Source organism: Euprymna scolopes, chromosome 20 (assembly GCF_053919585.1).
Source record: "Euprymna scolopes isolate OS-2025 chromosome 20, ASM5391958v1, whole genome shotgun sequence".
Lineage (NCBI taxonomy): Eukaryota > Metazoa > Mollusca > Cephalopoda > Sepiida > Sepiolidae > Euprymna > Euprymna scolopes.
Window position 1 is genome coordinate 11,725,129 of NC_136501.1, and position 24,463 is coordinate 11,749,591.

General features: G+C 25.6%; 1 protein-coding gene across 1 annotated transcript in view; it reads left to right on the plus strand.

Annotated features, from left to right (window-relative positions):
* Positions 1-24,463, plus strand: part of LOC145241325 (uncharacterized) — a 151,528-nt gene that overhangs the window by 87,165 nt on the left and 39,900 nt on the right. Inside the window, exon 3 of the mRNA XM_080104154.1 lies at positions 18,472-18,597. Coding sequence (XP_079960280.1) covers positions 18,472-18,597 — 126 coding nt within the window. The remainder of the gene's footprint in view (positions 1-18,471; positions 18,598-24,463) is intronic.

Below are 24,463 nucleotides of genomic sequence, written 5' to 3' on the forward strand. Positions count from 1 at the left end.
AATAATAGAGCCAGATTACATAATAAATACCAATATATTATTTTATTTTCCACAGAAAAGGAACATAATTGCAGGTGAATCTATAGAATTAATTTTACCTCCTTGTTAGTAGGACAAGTGCAGACAATGTGCCTAGTTTGACAATTTTCTGTCTTGCACTTTACTGCAAAGTCATCACATCTCAAGACAGAAAGTTTACAGCTACAAGAAGATATATCAAATAGTCTGTTTAGCTGTTCCTTCATTCTTTTCACTTTCATTGCTGCAAGAGATTTCCTGTCAATTTATTTGGCCATCTTATAGCAGAATATATTGACCTTCTGTCCTATGTAACGTTCCCTTAACAAGGGCAATTTTGGATTGACTGCTTGCCAAATACTAATTATTTCCTTGGCAATTAACTTAGAAATCTCACTATTTTTTAAGTGGGGATAACTGTTTTCAAGGAACTAACTAAACTGGATGACTTGTCGTGAAGTTGGAGGTGCTGTTTCATCCAAATGACAAGGTGGACCAGCAAATTTTGTGAACCACGGGTTAAAACTGAACGTCGTGCTTTTACTGACATTCTAATCTGAAAAGTCAAATAAATAAATGGATTATAACTGAAGGAAACTGTATTAGGCTATCTTCCAGTTTCATACGTAAAGAAATAAGTGCTAGTTATAAGAAATAATGAAAAACTTTGTAGAGTTGAATTAGATGTATTGAAGAGAGAGGACCAAACCAAATCAGAGGCATAGCAGTGTTTAGTTTAGACATTTTCAGCAGATTTTAGCTCTGCCTTCGATAACATGAATTTATCCATAAAGAGATTCATTCTTGCTGTAGTTGTGCCATTTGTATTAATCTTTGGGGGTAATCTGGTTTTAAAACTATAATTTTAGAAGAAAAACATGGCTTAAAAACAATTTCTCCCTAAAACTCAAAGAAATTAAAATTTGACACTAATTTTCTGCAAAGTATTTTTTATTAAGTAGAAAAACTTGAAAATTTACGTGGTTGTTTCGTAAAGAATGTGTAGAATAAAATTGTATGGACTATATTTTTGTTGTTTTAATATAAAACTGGAGTATTACCATATTTTAATAAAAATTTCAAATAGAATTTGATGTGAAATATTAGGTTGGTGCAAAAATAATGCTTTTCACGTTCATTTGAACGTCAAAAAATGATATTGTTTTTGTGTCAACCTAATAGAAAAACAAATTAAAAAAGATAAAACAAACATGTTTAAATTCACTGCAGACACTTGGAATATAATAATATATATTTTAAACAAGTCTTTTTCGTTTTTCCTTTCGAAATAATTAAACCTGAATCGTAATGTTTTCAAATTAAATAATAAACAAACGTTAATGTTCAATATCAATAACGAGCGTGTTTTGCGACGGTGAAATCTAAAATGTTTCCACCCAAAAAAAAAAGTTCCTGAAATGAAAAAGCGAACTTTGGTCGTTATTATTTAAAAAACATAATTTTGCCTTTACAGTTAATATTTATTTTAATTCATTATCCTCACTCATTTTATTTACAAATGTAGTTTAAAAATTATTCTAAATAATGATTCTATTTTCTTAACAGTACGGATTGTTTTGATGAAGAGACGTTCTTGACAATTCACCGAAAAACTTTTAATCACTTCAATTTTTCAACTTTTAAAGTAATTTCCTCAAGCAAAGATAACGATTTTGAGAAAAAATATTTTGTGTAGGTCTTTTCTATGTCAAACCCCAACTATCATCACCATTGCCTCACCGGGGTTCCAAAATCGACCTGCCCTATTGAAGCACATGTTCCCACACGGAAGTATTATAGCAAGCCCCACTCACTCCCATGGTTCTCTACAGATTGTGTAGCTGCCATTGCACAAAGACAGCATGCATTCTGCTGGTTCGTACGTCATAAGTCAAAAACAAACAGGCAAACATTTATAGATGCTAGAAATCTTTGTAAGAGAGAAATAGTGACAGCCAAAAGAAAGCATGCTGAAATAACCACAGAACGCATAGAATCGCAGAAGATAGGAATTCATGATTTCTGGAAAATCAATAATAGTGTAGTGAATAAAGGACAATCAGTAATTACCCCACTGTCCAACAACCAGAAGGCTGTATGCATGGCAACTGAGAAGGCAAAACTGCTTGCCCGGCAATTCACATCCAACTCCACTTTAGAGCCAACAAACACCTCCCTCCCAAAATTCCCTATGCAGGCTAAAGCCACACTAAATGATGTGAAAATCATCCCTTCTCATGTCTGCGATATCATAAAAAACTTAAACAGTACTCATTACATGAGTAAAGCTAGGTGATAACTACAATCAAACCAATATGAATTTTAAAGATTTGTACTAAATTATTAGTTGCATATTTTCGTTTGAAATTAACAGTTTTTAGAGATGCAAAATTGTTGATTTCAAACGAAACTAATAATTTAGTTGAATCTTTAACATTCATATTGGTTTGATTGTAAAGATATTACTTCTGAACAGATTATGTTTGAAAATGATTAAGTTTACCTCCAAGTTTCATTTTTGTCTGAATGCACTGCAACCACATAACATTGATACATGTCACATGATCAACTAGTGGCATTATCCATCATTTTTAATGAAAACATGTCTTAAAATAAGTTTTTAAATCTATATAATATTTTTCTTTATCTATCTGAATTTTTTCATCGACTTTTGTTATAAGGTGCAGCAAACTAAGTATTATTTTATCTCTTCAATGCACAGTTAGATTAGTAGGAATTAATAAGGATTAGTCACCACAATTTTACTTTTACCCTACAAGTTTTCTTGGAAACTATTGGACAATCTGGCTGAAATTTTGTATAGACTTTTGTTATTATAAGGTGCAGCAAACTAAATGTTATAGTATCTGCTCGATACACAGTTAGGTATTTATAGGAATTAGTATTTAATGCAAAAATTAGGAGAAATATAACCATATTCAACCATCAATTTGACATAAAGCCATCATTCTAAATCAACGGCCTATAACTTTTGCTCGTTTTTAATGGGCAAAAAGTCTAATATTTTTATATTCCTTCAAATATAAAAAAAATTCTCGGTTAAATAATTAAAAAAAATATAAATAAAATTGAGTTGTTATGTGTTTTTCATTCCTGCTTTAGAATCTTAGAATACCAATTGTTGTATGCTGCATGGTATCTCATTGAAGTTCAACCAACTCCTGTCTCATCATCATAATGTTGCGTGTTTTACAAGTATTTTAATGGAATGTGCTCTGATGAACTCCTAGTACTTGTACACCCTCGACATACATATCCTCAACAAACCCATGTAGGAGCAAACTCCCACCTCTTCACTGTAGAGGTCCCTAAACACTGGAAAGCTTTCTACTTTGATAACATCTTCCCCTGGAATGCTAGACTTTAGAATTCTCTTTCTGCTTCCCTGACTGTACTAACATGCAGGAATTTAAATGTAATGTGAACAGATATCTTGCTCATCTCCTTACATTGTGTTCCTGTAAACATAGTCCTAAATAGTAGCCTCTTTATGTTCAAGTGGCAATATGTGTTGTTTGAATGGAACAAGAGTAAAGAAAAAAAAAAGGAAATTTATGACTTGTGAAAACTTGTATATACAATATATTACTTATATCGCTTTAATTTTTAAAGAGAACGGCATTTTTGTCAAAGTTCTGTGAATTCAATGTTTTATGGCCCATAAGCTTAACTCTGCTTCCAATTTTGGAAAATTTCAAAGATTCAATTCTAACCCCTTAAACAATTACTTTGTTCTGACTTCAACTCCACAACCCTTCTAAGAACCATATTCGTACTTTTCTGCTATAAAGTTTCCTTGATTAATTCCTACATTCAATAATTGTTTCATGTTTATCAAGTAGAACATCGTATATATGTTATATTTTTTTTATTTAATTCAATTAGCACAAAGCTTGTTGAATTTTGTTTTTAATTTAAAAGTTAAACATTTGTATTTTAAATTTCCTTTTTGGCCTCACTTATCAATTAAATGTTCAGTTATGGTTATTTAGTAATACAAGAAATTAATTCAAGCAAGAAAAAAATCAATCTAGACTAGTAGTTGCTAATTGGTGGTCCACGGATCACTTGTAGTTCATGCAGACTTTTTGATGGTTCATAAAAACATTAAGACAGTATTTATGCAGAATAAGGGCCACGGTATTGTTGGAATTTTCTAGTCAGTTTACTTAAAATGCCAGGAGGTGCCAAACGAAAGTTTCATGATTTTATTTATTTATTTATTTATTTATTTTGTTTTCACTCAAATGCTGCCAGTTTTTTTCCATGAAAAAAATATTTCTATTATTATGAAGATAATTCAATGAAAAATAAATTGCAAAATGAAAACAGTACTCTTTTTGTTACAAAGAAAATATAATGAATAATCATTGGATAATTTTTATGAAACTTTAAAAACATTAAAATCAAGAAAAAATACATGAATTCTAAAGTGAGTCTCATTAATGTTTTTATTTAAATTTTTTTTTTTTATTATAATTTTGTTACTTTTTATGGGTGCATTTTATATTAATAAAACTATTTTTGTTTTAATAATTACACTATAACTTTGTTACTTTCTACATGTTTTATATTAATAAAAATGTTTTCTAATTATTATAAATGTATTTATCTTTTAACTAACTTCATATTAGTGTTCTGACAAATTTTAAATTATACATTTAGTGGCCAATGAAGTACAAAACATCTTCTAATATCTAAACGAATCATGGGAAAAGTGTGGTTTTCTGAATAATACTTTGGATTGGATGAGGAAAATAACATTAAAATTTTTTTTTTAATTTTATTTTGTATTGTCAAATGAATTGATTAAAAACTGATCCTATTATATTTATATCCATTTCTATCTTTATAAAGTAACAAATTTTTATATATCTATGTACAGGATTAACTCCTAAACTGATTAACTGACCAACATGATTTTTGGAACATAGCTGTTAGGTGTAAAGGGCCCAAATATGGGCTATATTTAGTTTTATGTAAAGGTGTCAAAAGGAGATGGAAGTTCTTTGAGAAAATTTGAATAGTTCCAATTTTTATGAAATTTTAACAATAGACATTAATTAATAAATATTCACTACATTTCAATTTCTTTGATAATAAAGATTCTAGACATAAAGTATAATATCATTATAATTTGACCTTAGTCTTCATAAGGTCCATAAAAGTGGTGCAAAACTTTTTTGTTTATGTAATTCATTTTATCCAGCTTGGATGGATATCCCAGTTTTTATGTATTGTTTTTCAATTTAAGTGATAAATGAAATCATCTAGTAGATTGTTAAATATGCATTTGTAATTTAAAGAAAATATTTTTAATAACATTTTAATCCATAAATTACGAAAATAGTCAATTGTACCTTTTTATTCATAAATCATAATTCATATTAAAGACATTGATTTTTTTATTTTTAAGTATTAATTTTTTTTTAACTAATCTATAATGTAACACAACAGCAGAGTGTGTTAATAACATTAACGTTGATCTTTTTATAGAAAGATTTTTTTGTTTTGTTTTGGTTTTACTGAAAGAAAAATCAATTTTTTCTTATTCTTAAAGAAAATTATTATGCCTTTGGTCTTCCATAGTAAAAATGGTTGAGCTACTTTTAGCAAAAAAAAGTGCCTTAATTTTTTTTTTCTTTTTTCTTTTGGAAAAATTGTTGGCCATGTCTGATATAGAGATTTTAAATAATCAGTTCCAATGACAGGATGTACATTGGATGAACATTTGTCATGCATTAATCTTTGTCTTGTTAAAAAATATTTGAGATTTATGTTTCTATGTCAGCCTAATAATATGCAACTTTACCCAATAATTTATAAATATGAAACCATCCAACTAAAACCATCAATAATTTACATATTTTCTCTGTGTGTATATGTTTCCTTATTTTGTCAGGAAATAGTGAAACTTTGTAAATACCATTATAGTGATGCTGATAAGTTTTTAAGATGCTTGTAAAACTAAAGGGGAATAAATCAAATCTTTCCCAATACGGATTCACAAGTTTCTTTTTTCATTTGATCCATGAAAAACATTTCTCAAAACTTTATAAAGTTAAAATATATAATACTAGCAGGACCCATGTTCCAGCATTGCCTGAGTGGAATATATAAAAATAATGTAACTATAAGAAATATCTATAAAAAGGAATTTCCTAAAAGAAAAAAAAAATTCTTTCCAACAATAAAATCAAGTGCAGAAACCATATTTAATATTTTAAGATACATATTTTGCACACACCCCACACACACATGCACACACAAATTTAAAAATAAAACTTAATTTAGAGCTAGGTTAAGATAAAAAAAAATTGTCTCATATTCTATAGATTGTTCAGGGAAGTTCATTCTTATCACTTGTACTTAGCCAGACAGGTTTTTTTTTTTTTTTGTATATTTTTGTGAAGTAGCTACTGTTATTATAATTCTCCCCTAACCACCAAAAGTTTAAAAAATTGAAAACTTTTTCAAATGTGAATTTCCACTCATTTCTATTTAAAACAGTAAAAAAAATAATTTGGATAAGAAAAAAAATATGAAATTTGTTCAAAATAAATGTAATAATTTTTAAGTAAGGATAGAAGATATGCATAGTTTTGCGAAACATGCTTTAGGAAGTAAATGATGAGTGTGAAACATTTGTTTTGGAAGTGTTAAATTATTTTCCTATTGAAGCTGTAAAATCGACTTTCCTTTATCTATATATATATATATATATATATATATATATATATATATATATATATATATATATATATATATTAAGTAATGTGATTTATAATTAAAAAATTAAAAAAAAAATTTTTTAATTTAAAAATCAAATTTTAATTAAATTAAAAATCAGTTTCATAAGAAGGAACAACAACAAAATCAAAATGTTCTAATCTCCTTTAAATTATATATATATATATATAAGGAAGTGAAAATTTACGAAATTTAGTATTCAAAACAAGGAATACAGATTAAAATATTTTTTCTTATTCCATGGAGTTTCAAAGAATAGCTTTTATCCTCAGAGGAAAATAGCAAAATACCATGTGCATATAGACTAGCTATACTTTTGCTGGTTATCACATAGTTCTCTATCCTCTGATCTTGAGCACATGGTACAATGGGGAAAGAAGTGGCTGGTTAATTTTAATGCATCTAAAACCAAGCTTTTATCTTTACATCATCAACGCTCTGATCCCCATCTGGCATCAATTGAAATGAATGGCTCTCGTCTTTTAAACATACGTTAAGATCGCTAGGCATGAGTGACTTCCAAAAATGTTGATGCAAAAACTAACCCCTCCTTGCAAAAAACGGCCCAGTTGACCAGCACAGAATTAATCTTTTTGGCGAATTTTTACATATTTTGTCGTCCAAGAGATTGGTCTTTTTAACGATACCAATTTTGTCAGTGTTCATTGCATGTGTCAAAAGTTTTTGGCAAACATACACACACAGACGCACACACACACATTTTGCCTTTTATATATTAGATTGGGTACAACAAAACTGTTTAGAAGTCGCCGGAGAGTATGGCCTTGAGGATGAAAGACACTAGATAATTTCACTTGATCAATACATGTGGTACAATGGATATTCACAATGCAGTCCCCACCTCTATGGCCATGATGGAAGGTCATGGAACCATTGATGTAAAGAAAGAGGGAGACAAAAAATTAATGAAACCATGTTTTTAATGTTGAAATCAGATTGTGCATATATATATATATATATATATATATATATATATATATATATATAATCCCTCCTTTCCAATGTTTTTAACAAAATATCTACAGAGACTTAAATAATTAATGTGAATTGTAAACATTTACATTAACTATTGTAAATTAAAATTGATTTCAAATTTGTGTGGAATTGGATTTAGTACCAATGTTTTCCCTTTGATAATAGTTTTTATTTTTTATTTTTGTTCTTGTCCAGAATCCTCTCTAAATTAAAAAAACAAAAGTAAAAAAAAAGTAAAAAAAAAAAAAAAAAATCTGTATGATGTATGTATCCATGATAAAACTAAAATATATTTCAAAAATCTCGTAAATTGATCAAGTAGTTTTATTTTTATAAAGAAAATCATTTTTAAGCGATTGAGATTTATAGACATTACAGCATCAATCTTGCAATATAACTATTGAGTTATCTCCCTTTTTTTAAATTATTTTTCAAAATGGTGTATAAGACAGCCACTTCTCTGATACTCATAAAATGTGATAAAATTTTCTTGTTTAAAAATAAGACTGCTTCATTAATTTACATGTTTTTTTTGGAAGATGATATTTTCATTTCATCACAGGTACATACATTATACAAATTTTGCTTTAATTTTGTTTTTTCAATATATGGGAAATTTTGAACAAGATTAAGCAGTTTCATTTAAAAACATTTAAAATATATTCAAATATATTGGATCACTGTGTATTAAGTTGAAATCAACCAATTCAAATGCTGTATCCTTCTCCCCTCTGCCTGATCTTATTGCTGAAGTAGTTTCTTTAAAAACACGAATTGTTAACATAACTATGTATTTCGGTCGTTTTAAATGTTTTTATTTTATTTATATTTTCTGCATCCATCCATATTTGTTCCAGTTTACATTTTGTGTTCTATAACTCTACCCTTGCTTGCAGGAAGAGAAAGATTAATCTGACTGTTGACCCATTTATGTAGACCTGACCTGCTGACTGAATTATACCTAGGCTGGTTTTGTATTTTGGGTTTTTTTTTCTTTTGCTGAGATGACCTTTAATTTGTTGTTGTTATTATTGATATTATCATCATCTGAAAAAGTCCTCCATTTTGTATAAGAGGTAAAGACTTGGATTGTATCTACTTGTAAGGACAGTAAGGATAGTTTCTTTTGTTTTGAGAGTAAGATGGTTGCAAAGCGTTGTTTGTATTGGGAACAAGTTATCTAAAACTATTATGGAATATGAAAATGGGTGGCAATTAAGCTACCCAGAAATGTTTGTGTTTCATTCCCTGGAGAAATCAGCATTCTAAGCTCTATTCATATTGAGCACTGTTGAAGTAAATATTGACGATATATGAGAGATATTAAGAGGATGAATATAAAATTGAAAAATTTATAAAATTTATTAAGTCATCAAGTGTTCAAATAAAGAAGATAAGAGACTGACCCTTAATCCATGGATTTCAAGCATTCACCTTTGAGAAAAAATTACAAAAAAAAAAACTGACTCCTTGCTTTTTTATTTTTAATCTGTCAGATATTTTTTTTTTTTTTCTAAGAAAAAAAAAATATATTAATATGCATTTCAAATTTTCAAATGGTCCACAAAGTCAATTTGCTATAACTTAGTCTAATTAAAAAAAAAAAAAAATTTTACGTAATAAAAACATTTAAAAAAATGTAAATATGGTTATATGGAATTGGATCAAAAAACAAAAAACAACTACATTTATGCCATTTAATTATTTATAGTCAAATGATTTTCTTAGTGACAGAAACCAAGCAGGCAAAAATTATTGCTGCAATGTAAATGCATATATTTGTTTTCAGACAGATTAAAACCAATGATGAAACTTATTTCGTAAGAATTTAAAATGACATTGACAATGTGTTAGTGGAAGCAAATGAGATTAGAATACAAACTATAATGAATCTTTATTCAAGGGAACAATTGTTAAATATTTAGTGAGGTTACATTGACATGATTCACTTTGAGAAATGATCTGTTGTGGTTATAATTATAGCAAACATTGTTGTCTCAAGTTAAACAAAAAGAAAAAAAGGAGAAACATAGTTTACTTGAAGCATTACTAGTAAATAAATATGTGGGTATTTATGAGGGATGACAGCAATGCAGAAAAACCAGAATAGTGAAAAATAGTATGAAAAAAAAACAAACAATTTTTGGGTTACAAATCTTCATAAAATCTATTTATCAAATGATCTTTCACATATCCAATCAATAAATCAGTAATCTTTTGTTTGTTTTTGTACATACTTTTATCATTTCGTTTTTTTTTTTCTGCCTTTTTAAATACATAAAATAATCCATAAGAGACAAAAGTTTGAATTGCAAAATTGTGATGTTTCATTATTTGCCTTCTGAATACAAATATTTAATCGTTTTCTGAATGCATTTTAAAAATTGCAATTATTTTTACCTCTTAATTGATTCCTCATAAAAAATTCAACATGTCTGCTTATAAAATCAAACACTAGGATCAAAAATAAATATTACTGGCTAATGTGTCCTTTAAAAAAAAGAAAAAAACATTGTGAATAGTGCAACTCTGGTTCAACTTAACAAAAGTAAATGTATTTATGTATATGTGAGGGGGTCGAGTGACATCAGGTGTAATTTTGGTGAATGTCTGGAAACATGAGGATTTTAAATGATGCAGTGAGTTTGTCTCCTGCTTTAGCAATTTAGAGCACGAAAAAAAAATTTAGAAACTTATAAGAGCTGTGCTGTTTTCCCATCTTTGTTAGAAACATTGCTCATGAAAAGCAAGAGTTACAAGGCTGTCAAAAATAAATTCAATGTCCACTTTCCATTCTCTTTTACTGATTTATTGATTCAATATGTGAAAGATCTTTTGAAAAATAGATTTTGTGGACATTCATAATCTAAACATTCTCTTTGTTTTTTCATACTTTTTTTCACCATTCGTTTTTTTCTGCACTTACTTATTTACTAATAATGCTTCAAACAAACTATATTTCTGACTTTGTGGGCATGTTAGACACATGGAGATGAAAAAGGTGCTCCGGAGTTGTTGTTGGCAAGATAGTTAATAATTTTATGTGTGCTTACTAAGTTACTAGACATCAGAATTTCAATTAAATCAAGCCCGGGAAAGCAAGGCGTTCACGATATGACGGTGTCTGAATATGACTAGTGTTTTTTGTTTTCTCTGACGAATATCTTCATAATATATTGTATTTAATACAATATATTATGAAGTATATAATGGTAAAATATAAATATGATGAATAAAGCAAGAGCAATCTGATGAACTCATAACACTTGTGCCCCTTTTGACGTACATATACTCGGTTAACCCAACAAACATTCATTGTTGTCCCTACAAACTAAGAAGGCTTCTATAATATTTTCTTCCCTTGGACTTTAGAATTCTCTCCCAGTTTTCTGCTTTCTGACTGTACTAACCTGCAGAAGTTTAAATGCAATGTGAATAGGCATCTTACTGCTCCACTCTGCACGGTCCCCAATTAGACACAATCGCAAATAGTAGCTCCTTACGCTCCAAGTAGCAATAAGTTTTGTTTGAGGTTAAAAAGAGTAAAAAAAAAAAAAAATACAGAATTAAATACTATCATTTCTTTGCATAATGTGTATTGATAAAATCATCTAATGAAATTGTGTGTGCAAATGCAAATAAGCATGATTTGTAAAATCAAATAAAATCGATTTACTAATAACATATTTAAAATAATGACATATTTAAAATAGTAAATTTACTAATGACATATTTAAAATAATAAATTTACTAATGACATATTTAAAATAGTAAATTTACTAATGACATATTTTAAATAGTAAATTTACTAATGACATATTTAAAATAGTAAATTTACTAATGACATATTTAAAATAGTAAATTTACTAATGACATATTTAAAATAATAAATTTACTAATGACATATTTAAAATAGTAAATTTACTAATGACATATTTTAAATAGTAAATTTACTAATGACATATTTAAAATAGTAAATTTACTAATGACATATTTAAAATAGTAAATTTACTAATGACATATTTAAAATAATAAATTTACTAATAACATATTTAAAATAGTAAATTTACTAATGACATATTTAAAATAAATTTACTAATTACATATTTAAAATAATAAATTTACTAATAACATATTTAAAATAATAAATTTACTAATGACATATTTAAAATAGTAAATTTACTAATGACATATTTAAAATAATAAATTTACTAATGACATATTTAAAATAGTAAATTTACTAATGACATATTTAAAATAATAAATTTACTAATGACATATTTAAAATAGTAAATTTACTAATGACATATTTAAAATAATAAATTTACTAATAACATATTTAAAATAGTAAATTTACTAATGACATATTTAAAATAAATTTACTAATGACATATTTAAAATAATAAATTTACTAATAACACATTTAAAATAGTAAATTTACTAATGACATATTTAAAATAATAAATTTACTAATTACATATTTAAAATAGTAAATTTACTAATGACATATTTTAAATAGTAAATTTACTAATGACATATTTAAAATAATAAATTTACTAATGACATATTTAAAATAGTAAATTTACTAATGACATATTTAAAATAGTAAATTTACTAATGACATATTTAAAATAGTAAATTTACTAACAACATATTTTAAATAGTAAATTTACTAATGACATATTTAAAATAGTAAATTTACTAATGACATATTTAAAATAATAAATTTACTAATGACATATTTAAAATAATAAATTTACTAATGACATATTTTAAATAGTAAATTTACTAATGACATATTTAAAATAGTAAATTTACTAATGACATATTTAAAATAGTAAATTTACTAATGACATATTTAAAATAATAAATTTACTAATAACATATTTAAAATAGTAAATTTACTAATGACATATTTAAAATAAATTTACTAATGACATTTAAAATAGTAAATTTACTAATGACATATTTAAAATAATAAATTTACTAATGACATATTTAAAATAGTAAATTTACTAATGACATATTTTAAATAGTAAATTTACTAATGACATATTTAAAATAGTAAATTTACTAATGACATATTTTAAATAGTAAATTTACTAATGACATATTTAAAATAGTAAATTTACTAATGACATATTTTAAATAGTAAATTTACTAATGACATATTTAAAATAGTAAATTTACTAATAACATATTTAAAATAGTAAATTTACTAATAACATATTTAAAATAGTAAATTTACTAATAACATATTTAAAATAGTAAATTTACTAATAACATATTTAAAATAGTAAATTTACTAATGACATATTTTAAATAGTAAATTTACTAATGACATATTTAAAATAGTAAATTTACTAATGACATATTTAAAATAGTAAATTTACTAATGACATATTTAAAATAAATTTACTAATGACATTTAAAATAGTAAATTTACTAATGACATATTTAAAATAGTAAATTTACTAATGACATATTTAAAATAGTAAATTTACTAATGACATATTTAAAATAAATTTACTAATGACATTTAAAATAGTAAATTTACTAATGACATATTTAAAATAATAAATTTACTAATGACATATTTAAAATAGTAAATTTACTAATGACATATTTTAAATAATAAATTTACTAATGACATATTTAAAATAGTAAATTTACTAATGACATATTTAAAATAGTAAATTTACTAATGACATATTTTAAATAGTAAATTTACTAATGACATATTTAAAATAGTAAATTTACTAATGACATATTTAAAATAGTAAATTTACTAATGACATATTTAAAATAGTAAATTTACTAATGACATATTTAAAATAGTAAATTTACTAATGACATATTTAAAATAGTAAATTTACTAATGACATATTTAAAATAAATTTACTAATGACATTTAAAATAGTAAATTTACTAATGACATATTTAAAATAGTAAATTTACTAATGACATATTTAAAATAGTAAATTTACTAATGACATATTTAAAATAGTAAATTTACTAATGACATATTTAAAATAAATTTACTAATGACATTTAAAATAGTAAATTTACTAATGACATATTTAAAATAATAAATTTACTAATGACATATTTAAAATAGTAAATTTACTAATGACATATTTTAAATAATAAATTTACTAATGACATATTTAAAATAGTAAATTTACTAATGACATATTTAAAATAGTAAATTTACTAATGACATATTTAAAATAGTAAATTTACTAATGACATATTTTAAATAGTAAATTTACTAATGACATATTTAAAATAGTAAATTTACTAATGACATATTTAAAATAGTAAATTTACTAATGACATATTTAAAATAGTAAATTTACTAATGACATATTTAAAATAGTAAATTTACTAATGACATATTTAAAATAGTAAATTTACTAATAACATATTTAAAATAGTAAATTTACTAATGACATATTTAAAATAATAAATTTACTAATAACATATTTAAAATAGTAAATTTACTAATGACATATTTAACATAATAAATTTACTAATGACATATTTAAAATAAATTTACTAATAACATTTAAAATAGTAAATTTACTAATGACATATTTAAAATAATAAATTTACTAATGACATATTTAAAATAATAAATTTACTAATGACATATTTAAAATAGTAAATTTACTAATGACATATTTTAAATAGTAAATTTACTAATGACATATTTAAAATAGTAAATTTACTAATGACATATTTTAAATAGTAAATTTACTAATGACATATTTAAAATAGTAAATTTACTAATGACATATTTAAAATAATAAATTTACTAATAACATATTTAAAATAGTAAATTTACTAATGACATATTTAAAATAAATTTACTAATAACATATTTAAAATAGTAAATTTACTAATGACATATTTAAAATAGTAAATTTACTAATGACATATTTTAAATAGTAAATTTACTAATGACATATTTTAAATAGTAAATTTACTAATGACATATTTAAAATAGTAAATTTACTAATAACATATTTAAAATAGTAAATTTACTAATGACATATTTTTAATAGTAAATTTACTAATGACATATTTAAAATAGTAAAGTTACTAATAACATATTTAAAATAGTAAATTTACTAATGACATATTTTAAATAGTAAATTTACTAATGACATATTTTAAATAGTAAATTTACTAATGACATATTTTAAATAGTAAATTTACTAATGACATATTTAAAATAGTAAATTTACTAATAACATATTTAAAATAGTAAATTTACTAATGACATATTTAAAATAATAAATTTACTAATGACATATTTAAAATAAATTTACTAATAACATTTAAAATAGTAAATTTACTAATGACATATTTAAAATAATAAATTTACTAATGACATATTTAAAATAATAAATTTACTAATGACATATTTAAAATAGTAAATTTACTAATGACATATTTTAAATAGTAAATTTACTAATGACATATTTAAAATAGTAAATTTACTAATGCCATATTTTAAATAGTAAATTTACTAATGACATATTTAAAATAGTAAATTTACTAATGACATATTTTAAATAGTAAATTTACTAATGACATATTTAAAATAGTAAATTTACTAATGACATATTTAAAATAGTAAATTTACTAATGACATATTTAAAATAGTAAATTTACTAATAACATATTTAAAATAGTAAATTTACTAATGACATATTTAAAATAATAAATTTACTAATAACATATTTAAAATAGTAAATTTACTAATGACATATTTAACATAATAAATTTACTAATGACATATTTAAAATAAATTTACTAATAACATTTAAAATAGTAAATTTACTAATGACATATTTAAAATAATAAATTTACTAATGACATATTTAAAATAGTAAATTTACTAATGACATATTTTAAATAGTAAATTTACTAATGACATATTTTAAATAGTAAATTTACTAATAACATATTTAAAATAGTAAATTTACTAATAACATATTTAAAATAGTAAATTTACTAATGACATATTTAAAATAGTAAATTTACTAATAACATATTTAAAATAATAAATTTACTAATAACATATTTAAAATAGTAAATTTACTAATGACATATTTAAAATAAATTTACTAATAACATTTAAAATAGTAAATTTACTAATGACATATTTAACATAATAAATTTACTAATGACATATTTAAAATAAATTTACTAATAACATTTAAAATAGTAAATTTACTAATGACATATTTAACATAATAAATTTACTAATGACATATTTAAAATAAATTTACTAATAACATTTAAAATAGTAAATTTACTAATGACATATTTAACATAATAAATTTACTAATGACATATTTAAAATAAATTTACTAATAACATTTAAAATAGTAAATTTACTAATGACATATTTAACATAATAAATTTACTAATGACATATTTAAAATAAATTTACTAATGACATATTTAAAATAATAAATTTACTAATGGCATATTTAAAATAGTAAATTTACTAATGACATATTTAAAATAGTAAATTTACTAATGACATATTTAAAGTAAATTTACTAATGGCATATTTAAAATAGTAAATTTACTAATGACATATTTAAAATAAATTTACTAATGACATATTTAAAATAATAAATTTACTAATAACATTTAAAATAATAAATTTACTAATGACATATTTAAAATAGTAAATTTACTAATGACATATTTAAAATAGTAAATTTACTAATGACATATTTAAAATAGTAAATTTACTAATTACATATTTAAAATAATAAATTTACTAGTGACATATTTAAAATAATAAATTTACTAGTGACATATTTAAAATAATAAATTTACTAATTACATATTTAAAATAGTAAATTTACTAATGACATATTTAAAATAGTAAATTTACTAATGACATATTTAAAATAGTAAATTTACTAATGACATATTTTAAATAGTAAATTTACTAACAACATATTTTAAATAGTAAATTTACTAACAACATATTTTAAATAGTAAATTTACTAACAACATATTTTAAATAATAAATTTACTAACAACATATTTTAAATAATAAATTTACTAACAACATATTTTAAATAGTAAATTTACTAACGACATATTTGAAATGGTAAATTTACTAACGGCATATTTGAAATAGTAAATTTACTAACGACATATTTGAAATAGTAAATTTACTAACGACATATTTGAAATAGTAAATTTACTAACGACATATTTGAAATAGTAAATTTACTAACGACATATTTAAAATAGTAAATTTACTAACGACATATTTAAAATAGTAAATTTACTAATGACATATTTAAAATAGTAAATTTACTAATGACATATTTAAAATAGTAAATTTACTAATGACATATTTAAAATAGTAAATTAGAAAGAAAAATGTAATTAAAAAAAACAAACCTATTTTTTTAAAATTGGTTAAAAACAATGGCATACACCTATGGCTCTAAATTTGTTATTTATTGATTTAAGCGTTAAAAAAGAAAAACATGAATGTATTTGCGCAATTTAAATTTCAAAGATGTTTAATCGATTAAAATTTTTATATATACATATTCATAAAATATCATAATAAAAGGTGATTGTAACTTGTTTCAAGTTTTGCATTTTGTAGTCACGCCCAAATACATTTTATTTTCTTTTAATGGATTGGTAGTTGCTGTTTCTTCTGTGGAATTAAGGGCAGCATAGATTCATTGATTGATATAATAATTAAATGAATGATTTTATGCTATGAAACAGGTGCTGAAACGGTTGTGAATATCAACATACTTAAAGGAATAAAGTTTAAGATGGTCAGCATCATGAAATATTGAATATAGACTTTTGTCACACACACATATAATCTTTCATTTAATTATCTTTAAAAAAATGTTTTCTCACAAGAAATTAAGAGAAAAGTTGTTGTGTTTTTTTTTAAATGAGGGAATTGATCAACATGAAAATAAAAATACTCCAGGGTAATGCTGAGACAGCTATTACACATGGTACAACAGGCAGTCAAAAGTGAGATATTTGGTCAAAATATTTAAATATTTTGTGGTTACACCTATATGTATATCTAAAAAATGTGGTTGGTGAAAATGGATATATATGGAATTAGTCCTTCCCCAAAATTATGCTAAAATAGTTATTTTTAGGCTTGTCTAATTTCTTTGTTTATCAGTATTATTTTTTTAAAAATAACCTGATTTCAGTGTTAATTATTGTTATCACTAATTTATATTATATTTCATTTTGTCTATTTATTTCACTTTTTCTTGGAAACTTCTGAGCCGATCTGGTTGAAATTTTGTATGAACCTTTATTATGATAAGGTGTAGCAAACTAAGTATTATGGTATCTGTTCAATGCATAGTTAAGAATTTTTATTTAATGTAAAAATGAGCACAAATTTAAACATATTCAGCCATCAGTTTGGCATAAAGCACCTATTGATCAAAATATTAAAACGGTCAGATATTACTATTTTGATGTAAAATTGACCAATGTTAATGTTTCGAATTTCGTTTAACCCACGCAAAAAATAGATTTATGATAGATAAAACATTATACGGCTATAACGATCTGTGCAGATTTTAATGATTTTCTTTTTCTGTTTTTTGTTTTTGCTAATATATTTTTTTTTTTATCTAATTTTTCCAGGTTCCTCCTTCTCCTCAACCCAATGCACGTCTGTGCACTGTGGGTGGAAAGCACACTGTGTTAATGCTTCATGTGTATGTGAATCTAATTTCCGCCTGCACACCAACAAAAGAGACTGTGTGAACAGTACGTTTTCTTCTTTTTTTTTTTTTTTTTTTTTTTTTTTTTTTTTTTTTTTTTAATATAGAGCATTTGTCTTTCGAGATGGCATGTTTAGTTTTCGCTTGGAAGCTGCTATAAACTAGAATTTCCTGTTCTTATTTTGTTATTCTTTCTTATATTCACCATTATTATTATTCTGTCTTCTTCGCATCTATTACGAATGGAGATTTGATATCTGTCTGGAGTCGAAACTATACTAATATCTCTATTAAACTGTATTATTATATGCTCTTTCAATGCTCAATTCGAGGGCAGAGGGTAGTATAATATCTGTTTGATTGGCATATAACCATCCTCCCAGGCATTACCTTCTTCTTTGGTAGAATAGGCCATGTAGTATTTGTTTGGTTAGATACTATCATGATGAACAGACTAGCAAAAATACTTTACCTTTTCTGTCCTGTGCCAATGGAGAAGTCTTTCATGACTGAGACAATTTTAATTTTTTGTTCTTATCCAGAGTGCCCCTCTTTATGAAGCTGGATTTTCCTCACATTATAAACCGACCTGGTTTCTAACTGCGTTTGTGTAAAAGCAAGTAAATAGAAATAAAGTGTATTCTCTTAATTCTGTTAATGCTTATGTTTGTGTTTTTGGAATATTTTTACTGTTTACTCTAATTCACCTCAAACAAGACATATTACCACTTCAATGTAAGGAGTCACTATTTGAGACCACATCTACAGAGACACTACGTTAGGAGTTGAACAATTACATTTAGATTTCTGCATGTCAGTACAGTCAGGGAAGCAGAGGACTGGGAGCAAATTCGAATATTTAGCAGTTTGATGGAAACCACTATTTGCAGCATCTAGGGACCAAGAGGTGGAATTTTGCTACTTGTCAGGTTAGTTGCAGGTATTTACGACCAAGTTCTACGAGTTTGTCAGAGCACATTCCATTAAAATACTTTTAAAACAGACAAAGAGTTGTAACATTGCGATGATGGGACAGGGGTTGAAGCTTGGTTGATAGTATGGGACCTATTAAGTTAGATAGGGGGGGGGGCTTTCTAAGAAAGAGAGACTAGTGGTAGATGCACCAGCCCAGATGTAGCAACAATATTCCATGGATCATAAAACCTTTCTCTTTCAGAAAAATATCATTAATGGTTTCTACATTATTTAAGTTGTACCTAAAGTAAAACAATTCAATTCAGGAGAATCATTTAATTAGTAAGCTCTGATTGACTCAAAGTTCATTTTTTTTTTTTTCTAGTATTAGAGGCATTTTGTTAGAACCATTTTACTGATTAATTAAATTTCATTGTAATGATGCAAATCACTCTCATCCATTAGCTTGAAATATCATCATCATCACGTCTTTTATACATGTTTGCATGCATTGGACAGTTTTGAGAAATTGACTTCTGACGTATGGAAATGAAACCTGATTAGTGAAGTTTGAAGACATGCATTGTATGGAGAGAAATGATGTGATAGATGTGTAATGTGAGTTAAGCTTAGTTCTGATAATCTCAGAAAGAGGATTTAATCTGAACAGTATACACCCTATATAATCCCCCCCCATCCACTGTTTCTGCTTCATAGACTGTACTAACTTGCAGAAGTTTAAATGTAAGTGAACAGACATCTTGCTGTCCCCCGTTAGACACGATCCCATTACTTTCCAAATCGCAATCAGCCTTGTTTCGGGTGAAAAAAGATGGAACAGCTGTTGCATTCTGGTCAATATATCTTATTTTTTTTTAATTTATACAATCTTATTATTATGAAAGTTAAATTCAATTATGTACACATAAAGTATTGTTTGGTCATTAAATTATTTGAATAAATTGTCTAAAATTATAGCCTATTTGTAAAATTAACTACACTGTACCATACCGGCACTCATCCTCGCCACTTTGAATCCGCTTCCTCCAAAGGGGGAAGTTTTATGGGAGTATGAAATTCACAAGTTGTTCCCAGTCGCATGTATATCCTGCGTCAAGGAAAATGCAGAGGTGTCGATGTTCTTCTTCATACAGTGCCTGGTATTCCCAAATGATCACCCAGCTAGTAATGACCAGCCTCAATGTTGCTTAACTTTGGTGATCTAAGGAGAACCAGTGTGTCAACATGACTAAGCTGTATGAATACAGCAGATGTATGATAATGTTTGTCAATTTGAAGATGAAGATTAATATTTCTTATTTGAATTATTCAGACGACTGTTCACTTCTAACACCCAAGATGAGAACAACAATTTGAATAATCCCAATAATACATGTGTATGATAATGCTTCATAATTTCATTAATATAGAAAAGAAAAAAAAACATATAACTAATTCATTTTCTCTCTAATAAGAATTTATTTTCTTTCATTTAATTTAGATTAAAATGATAATTCAATGTGATTAGGAATTAATTTTAATCTTATGTATTTCAATTTTAAATAACTGAAAACAAAAAATCAACGTTGTATTTGAAAATAAGTGAGGTTTTATATCTTACTAAATCCATTGTATGTGTGTCTTTTTAAATAGTATTTTAAAACTTTCATTTTCTTTTAAATATTTAATTAATATTAAATTATAAAAATAAATGTAATTATAAAATTCAGTTATCTTAGAAAAACACAGACTGTTAACTTGTTTCATATTTAGATTAACCATAATCTATAATATAAAACTCACTATGTCTGTCTGTCTGTCTCCATGTTTTCAAACTCTATCTCTTCTGAAACTAAAAGTTGCTGAGCAGTGCTAAGGGCCTCAAATGATTGAATTTTTTATGGACTGTTCTTTTATGGGTCTTGAGCTGGTTAAAATAGTTTTTAAGGGATCAAAAAGGTCAAAATTGAAAATATCATTATACATTTTGTATATTCATCTTAGTTCATTTTTAACTAGCAATTCAGCCCAGCTTTGCTTGGGCCCTATGTACTGTTCATAACTTTATGTGTGTGTGTGCATATATATATATTAAAATGTTTGACTCCTGTCCAGGTAAACTACATCTAAAATTTTCAAATGTTTAAACCCAAAATTGGCAGAGGAGTTTGGTAGAGTCTGCAAAGGTTAACTCTTTCAACTTTGACCTCTTGGCAGCCAAATTTTCACTCAAAAACTGATTAAAAAGCTTGCTGCATGTCTGAATACCCATTATGTAAAATTTCAAATGTTTAGGCCCAAAATTTGCTGAATAGTTTGCTAGACTGCAATGGTCAATCTTTTGAACTTTGACCCCATTGGTAGCCAAATTTTCAGCCAAAAACCAATTAAAAAGCTTGCCCTATGTCTGAAATGCACTTTATGTAAAATTTTAAATGTTTAGACCAAAAATTGCCTGAGAGGTCAAATTTTTTTTAACTTTGACCCCTTAGCATTTATTATTTTGGACTCAAGTTAAAAAGTTTGATCCATGTTGATCTAAAATTTCAAGTGTTTAGACCCAAAATTGGCAGAGGAGTTTGGTAGAGTTTTCAAAAGTCAAATCATCGAACTTTGACTCTTTGACAGCCAAATTTCTGTCCGAAAACTGATTAAAAAGATTTTCCCAAATCTCAATACCCCTTATGTCAAATCTTGAGTCTGTAGACTGAAAATTGACAGAGTAATTTGTTAGGAAAATGTACACACACAGACAAACACAGAGACAATTTCACTTTTATAGATATATAGATCAGTCCATATGTGTGTCACATTGGTACAGTGGTAACGTTACCAGCTTTGAATGCTACAGTTTTCCTTTTGGTTTTGATTCTAGTTGAAGGCACCCGAGTACTTTTTTTTTACTTTTGTAAATTACAACTCTACAATAATATATACAAAATCTGGATAAATTAAAATATCATATTAAAGCATATTTTACGACTGGGCAAAGCCTCTACCCTTCACCCCGCTAGTATTTACTTTGTTAAATACTCTCTCTCTCTCTCTCTCTCTCTCTCTCTCTCTCTCTCTCTCTCTGTATGTGTATATATATATATATATATATATATATATATATATATATATATATTAAAGACCAGGAGAATATGTTTCTCGGTGTTAGCACACAGGTTATGCTCAAGTTTTGCATTTGTGGCAGTCAGACTAACGTATAACCACATTCTTCAAATAAGTACCATTAATAACAACTTCATATTGGCAAGACATATCTTAAGATACAGTGTGTGCTTATTCATAGTTTCAATATATTGGAACTTCCAGGTAAAAGGATACTCGAAAATTCAGCAGCAATTTTTTTTATGTGTTGTGATGTGTCCACCGTACAGATGATAATGAACTCTTCCACTTATTAAAAAGACTGGGAGAATATATCTCTCAGCATTGGTGTACAGGTCATGCTTACTTGGCAGTTGGACTGACGTAGAACCACACTCTTTATTTGTTGCATTTACTTTCTGTTCAATATATTTTGTTTCTATTAATTACTAAGTTGTATTTCTTGCGGACACTTATGAGATAATAATACTAGCGACCATGAAAATTAAGGACTTCAAATCTTTGGCACTAATAACACTGGTAACCAGAAATATTAAGGAATCAAACTTATGTTACTCACAGTACAAGGAAACTTTTATGCAAAAACCTTAAAAGGGATGCTACAACACCAGCGACAAGGCTTTAAAACCATTTATTTGATAACCTTAAAAAGAATAAACGTAGAGAAACAACGTTGAATGTTCTCAACAAATGCAAAAAATAACGGGCATTGTTGACAGACTTGGAAAAAATCTGTAAGTTGGATTTTTTGTTTTTAAGTAAATTCTTTTTTATTTCAAAGTCAATGATTTCATTTTATTCCAGCACTGTGTTAACTTTTAACAAGAAAGTTATCTATTTTTTTCTCTCCGAGAAGAAAAGAAAGTATGACTGTCAAAATTATAAACTTTATTTTGCTGGTGACTAAAATCCAACCATGAAAACTTTCACACAAAAGATGTACTTAAATAAAAATTTAAGTACATCTTTTAATTTATATGCGGCAGCCTTTGCAATGTCCTCAATGTATTTGTTCCAGTTCGTGTTGCCTGTGAATGTTAGGCTGAGGAGTTTGAAGGAAGAAATCTCAGGTAGGGTGTTATTTGTCATGGATATTGGTGGTTGGAGAGGCGTTTTTCTTTAATATCAGATTATAAACACAATAAAATAAAGATTCCGTGATATTATTGTTCCCACTTTGATCAAAATAATAGATGCATCCAAGTACCATGGGTAATGCAGTTTTAGAATCAGTATAGTTTTGGGAGTCTATCTCTGAAGCCATAAGAAGAGAACTACAACTTTATGTAGAAATTTATATAAAACAAGTTTCTAGGTTTCAAAATGAAGATTAATCTTTGAAAATATGATGTAATATCTTTTAAAAATGTGATATAGTTTTGCTTACAGATCAGCACTTAATCTATATCATATTTCTCTTGATCTATCTGTCCATTCCACTTTTCTCCAAAACATGCAATAGGTATTAGTCACCACAATACTACATCTACTCTAGAAATTTTCGGAAACTACTGGGCCAATCTGACTGAAATTTTGTAAGGACCTTTGTGTTATAAGGTGCAGCGAACTAAGTATTATAGTATCTGTTCAATGCAAAGTTAGGGATTAATAGGAATTAATATTAAATACAAAAGGAAACAAATTTAACCATATTCAACCATCAATTTGGCATAAAGCAAATCAATGGGCTATAACTTTGGCCATTTTTAATGTCTAAGAGTCTAGTTAGTAACATGCGAAGTAATGTGTTTTTTAATGTCGGCTGTGTTAGAGTTGTTTGGCATATCAGCCATATTTAGATTATTACATTCCCAGGTTTTTAATTAGTTGAATCTGCAGGTTTTAATCAAAGAAATAATTCATGTGAAAGACAGTAAAAT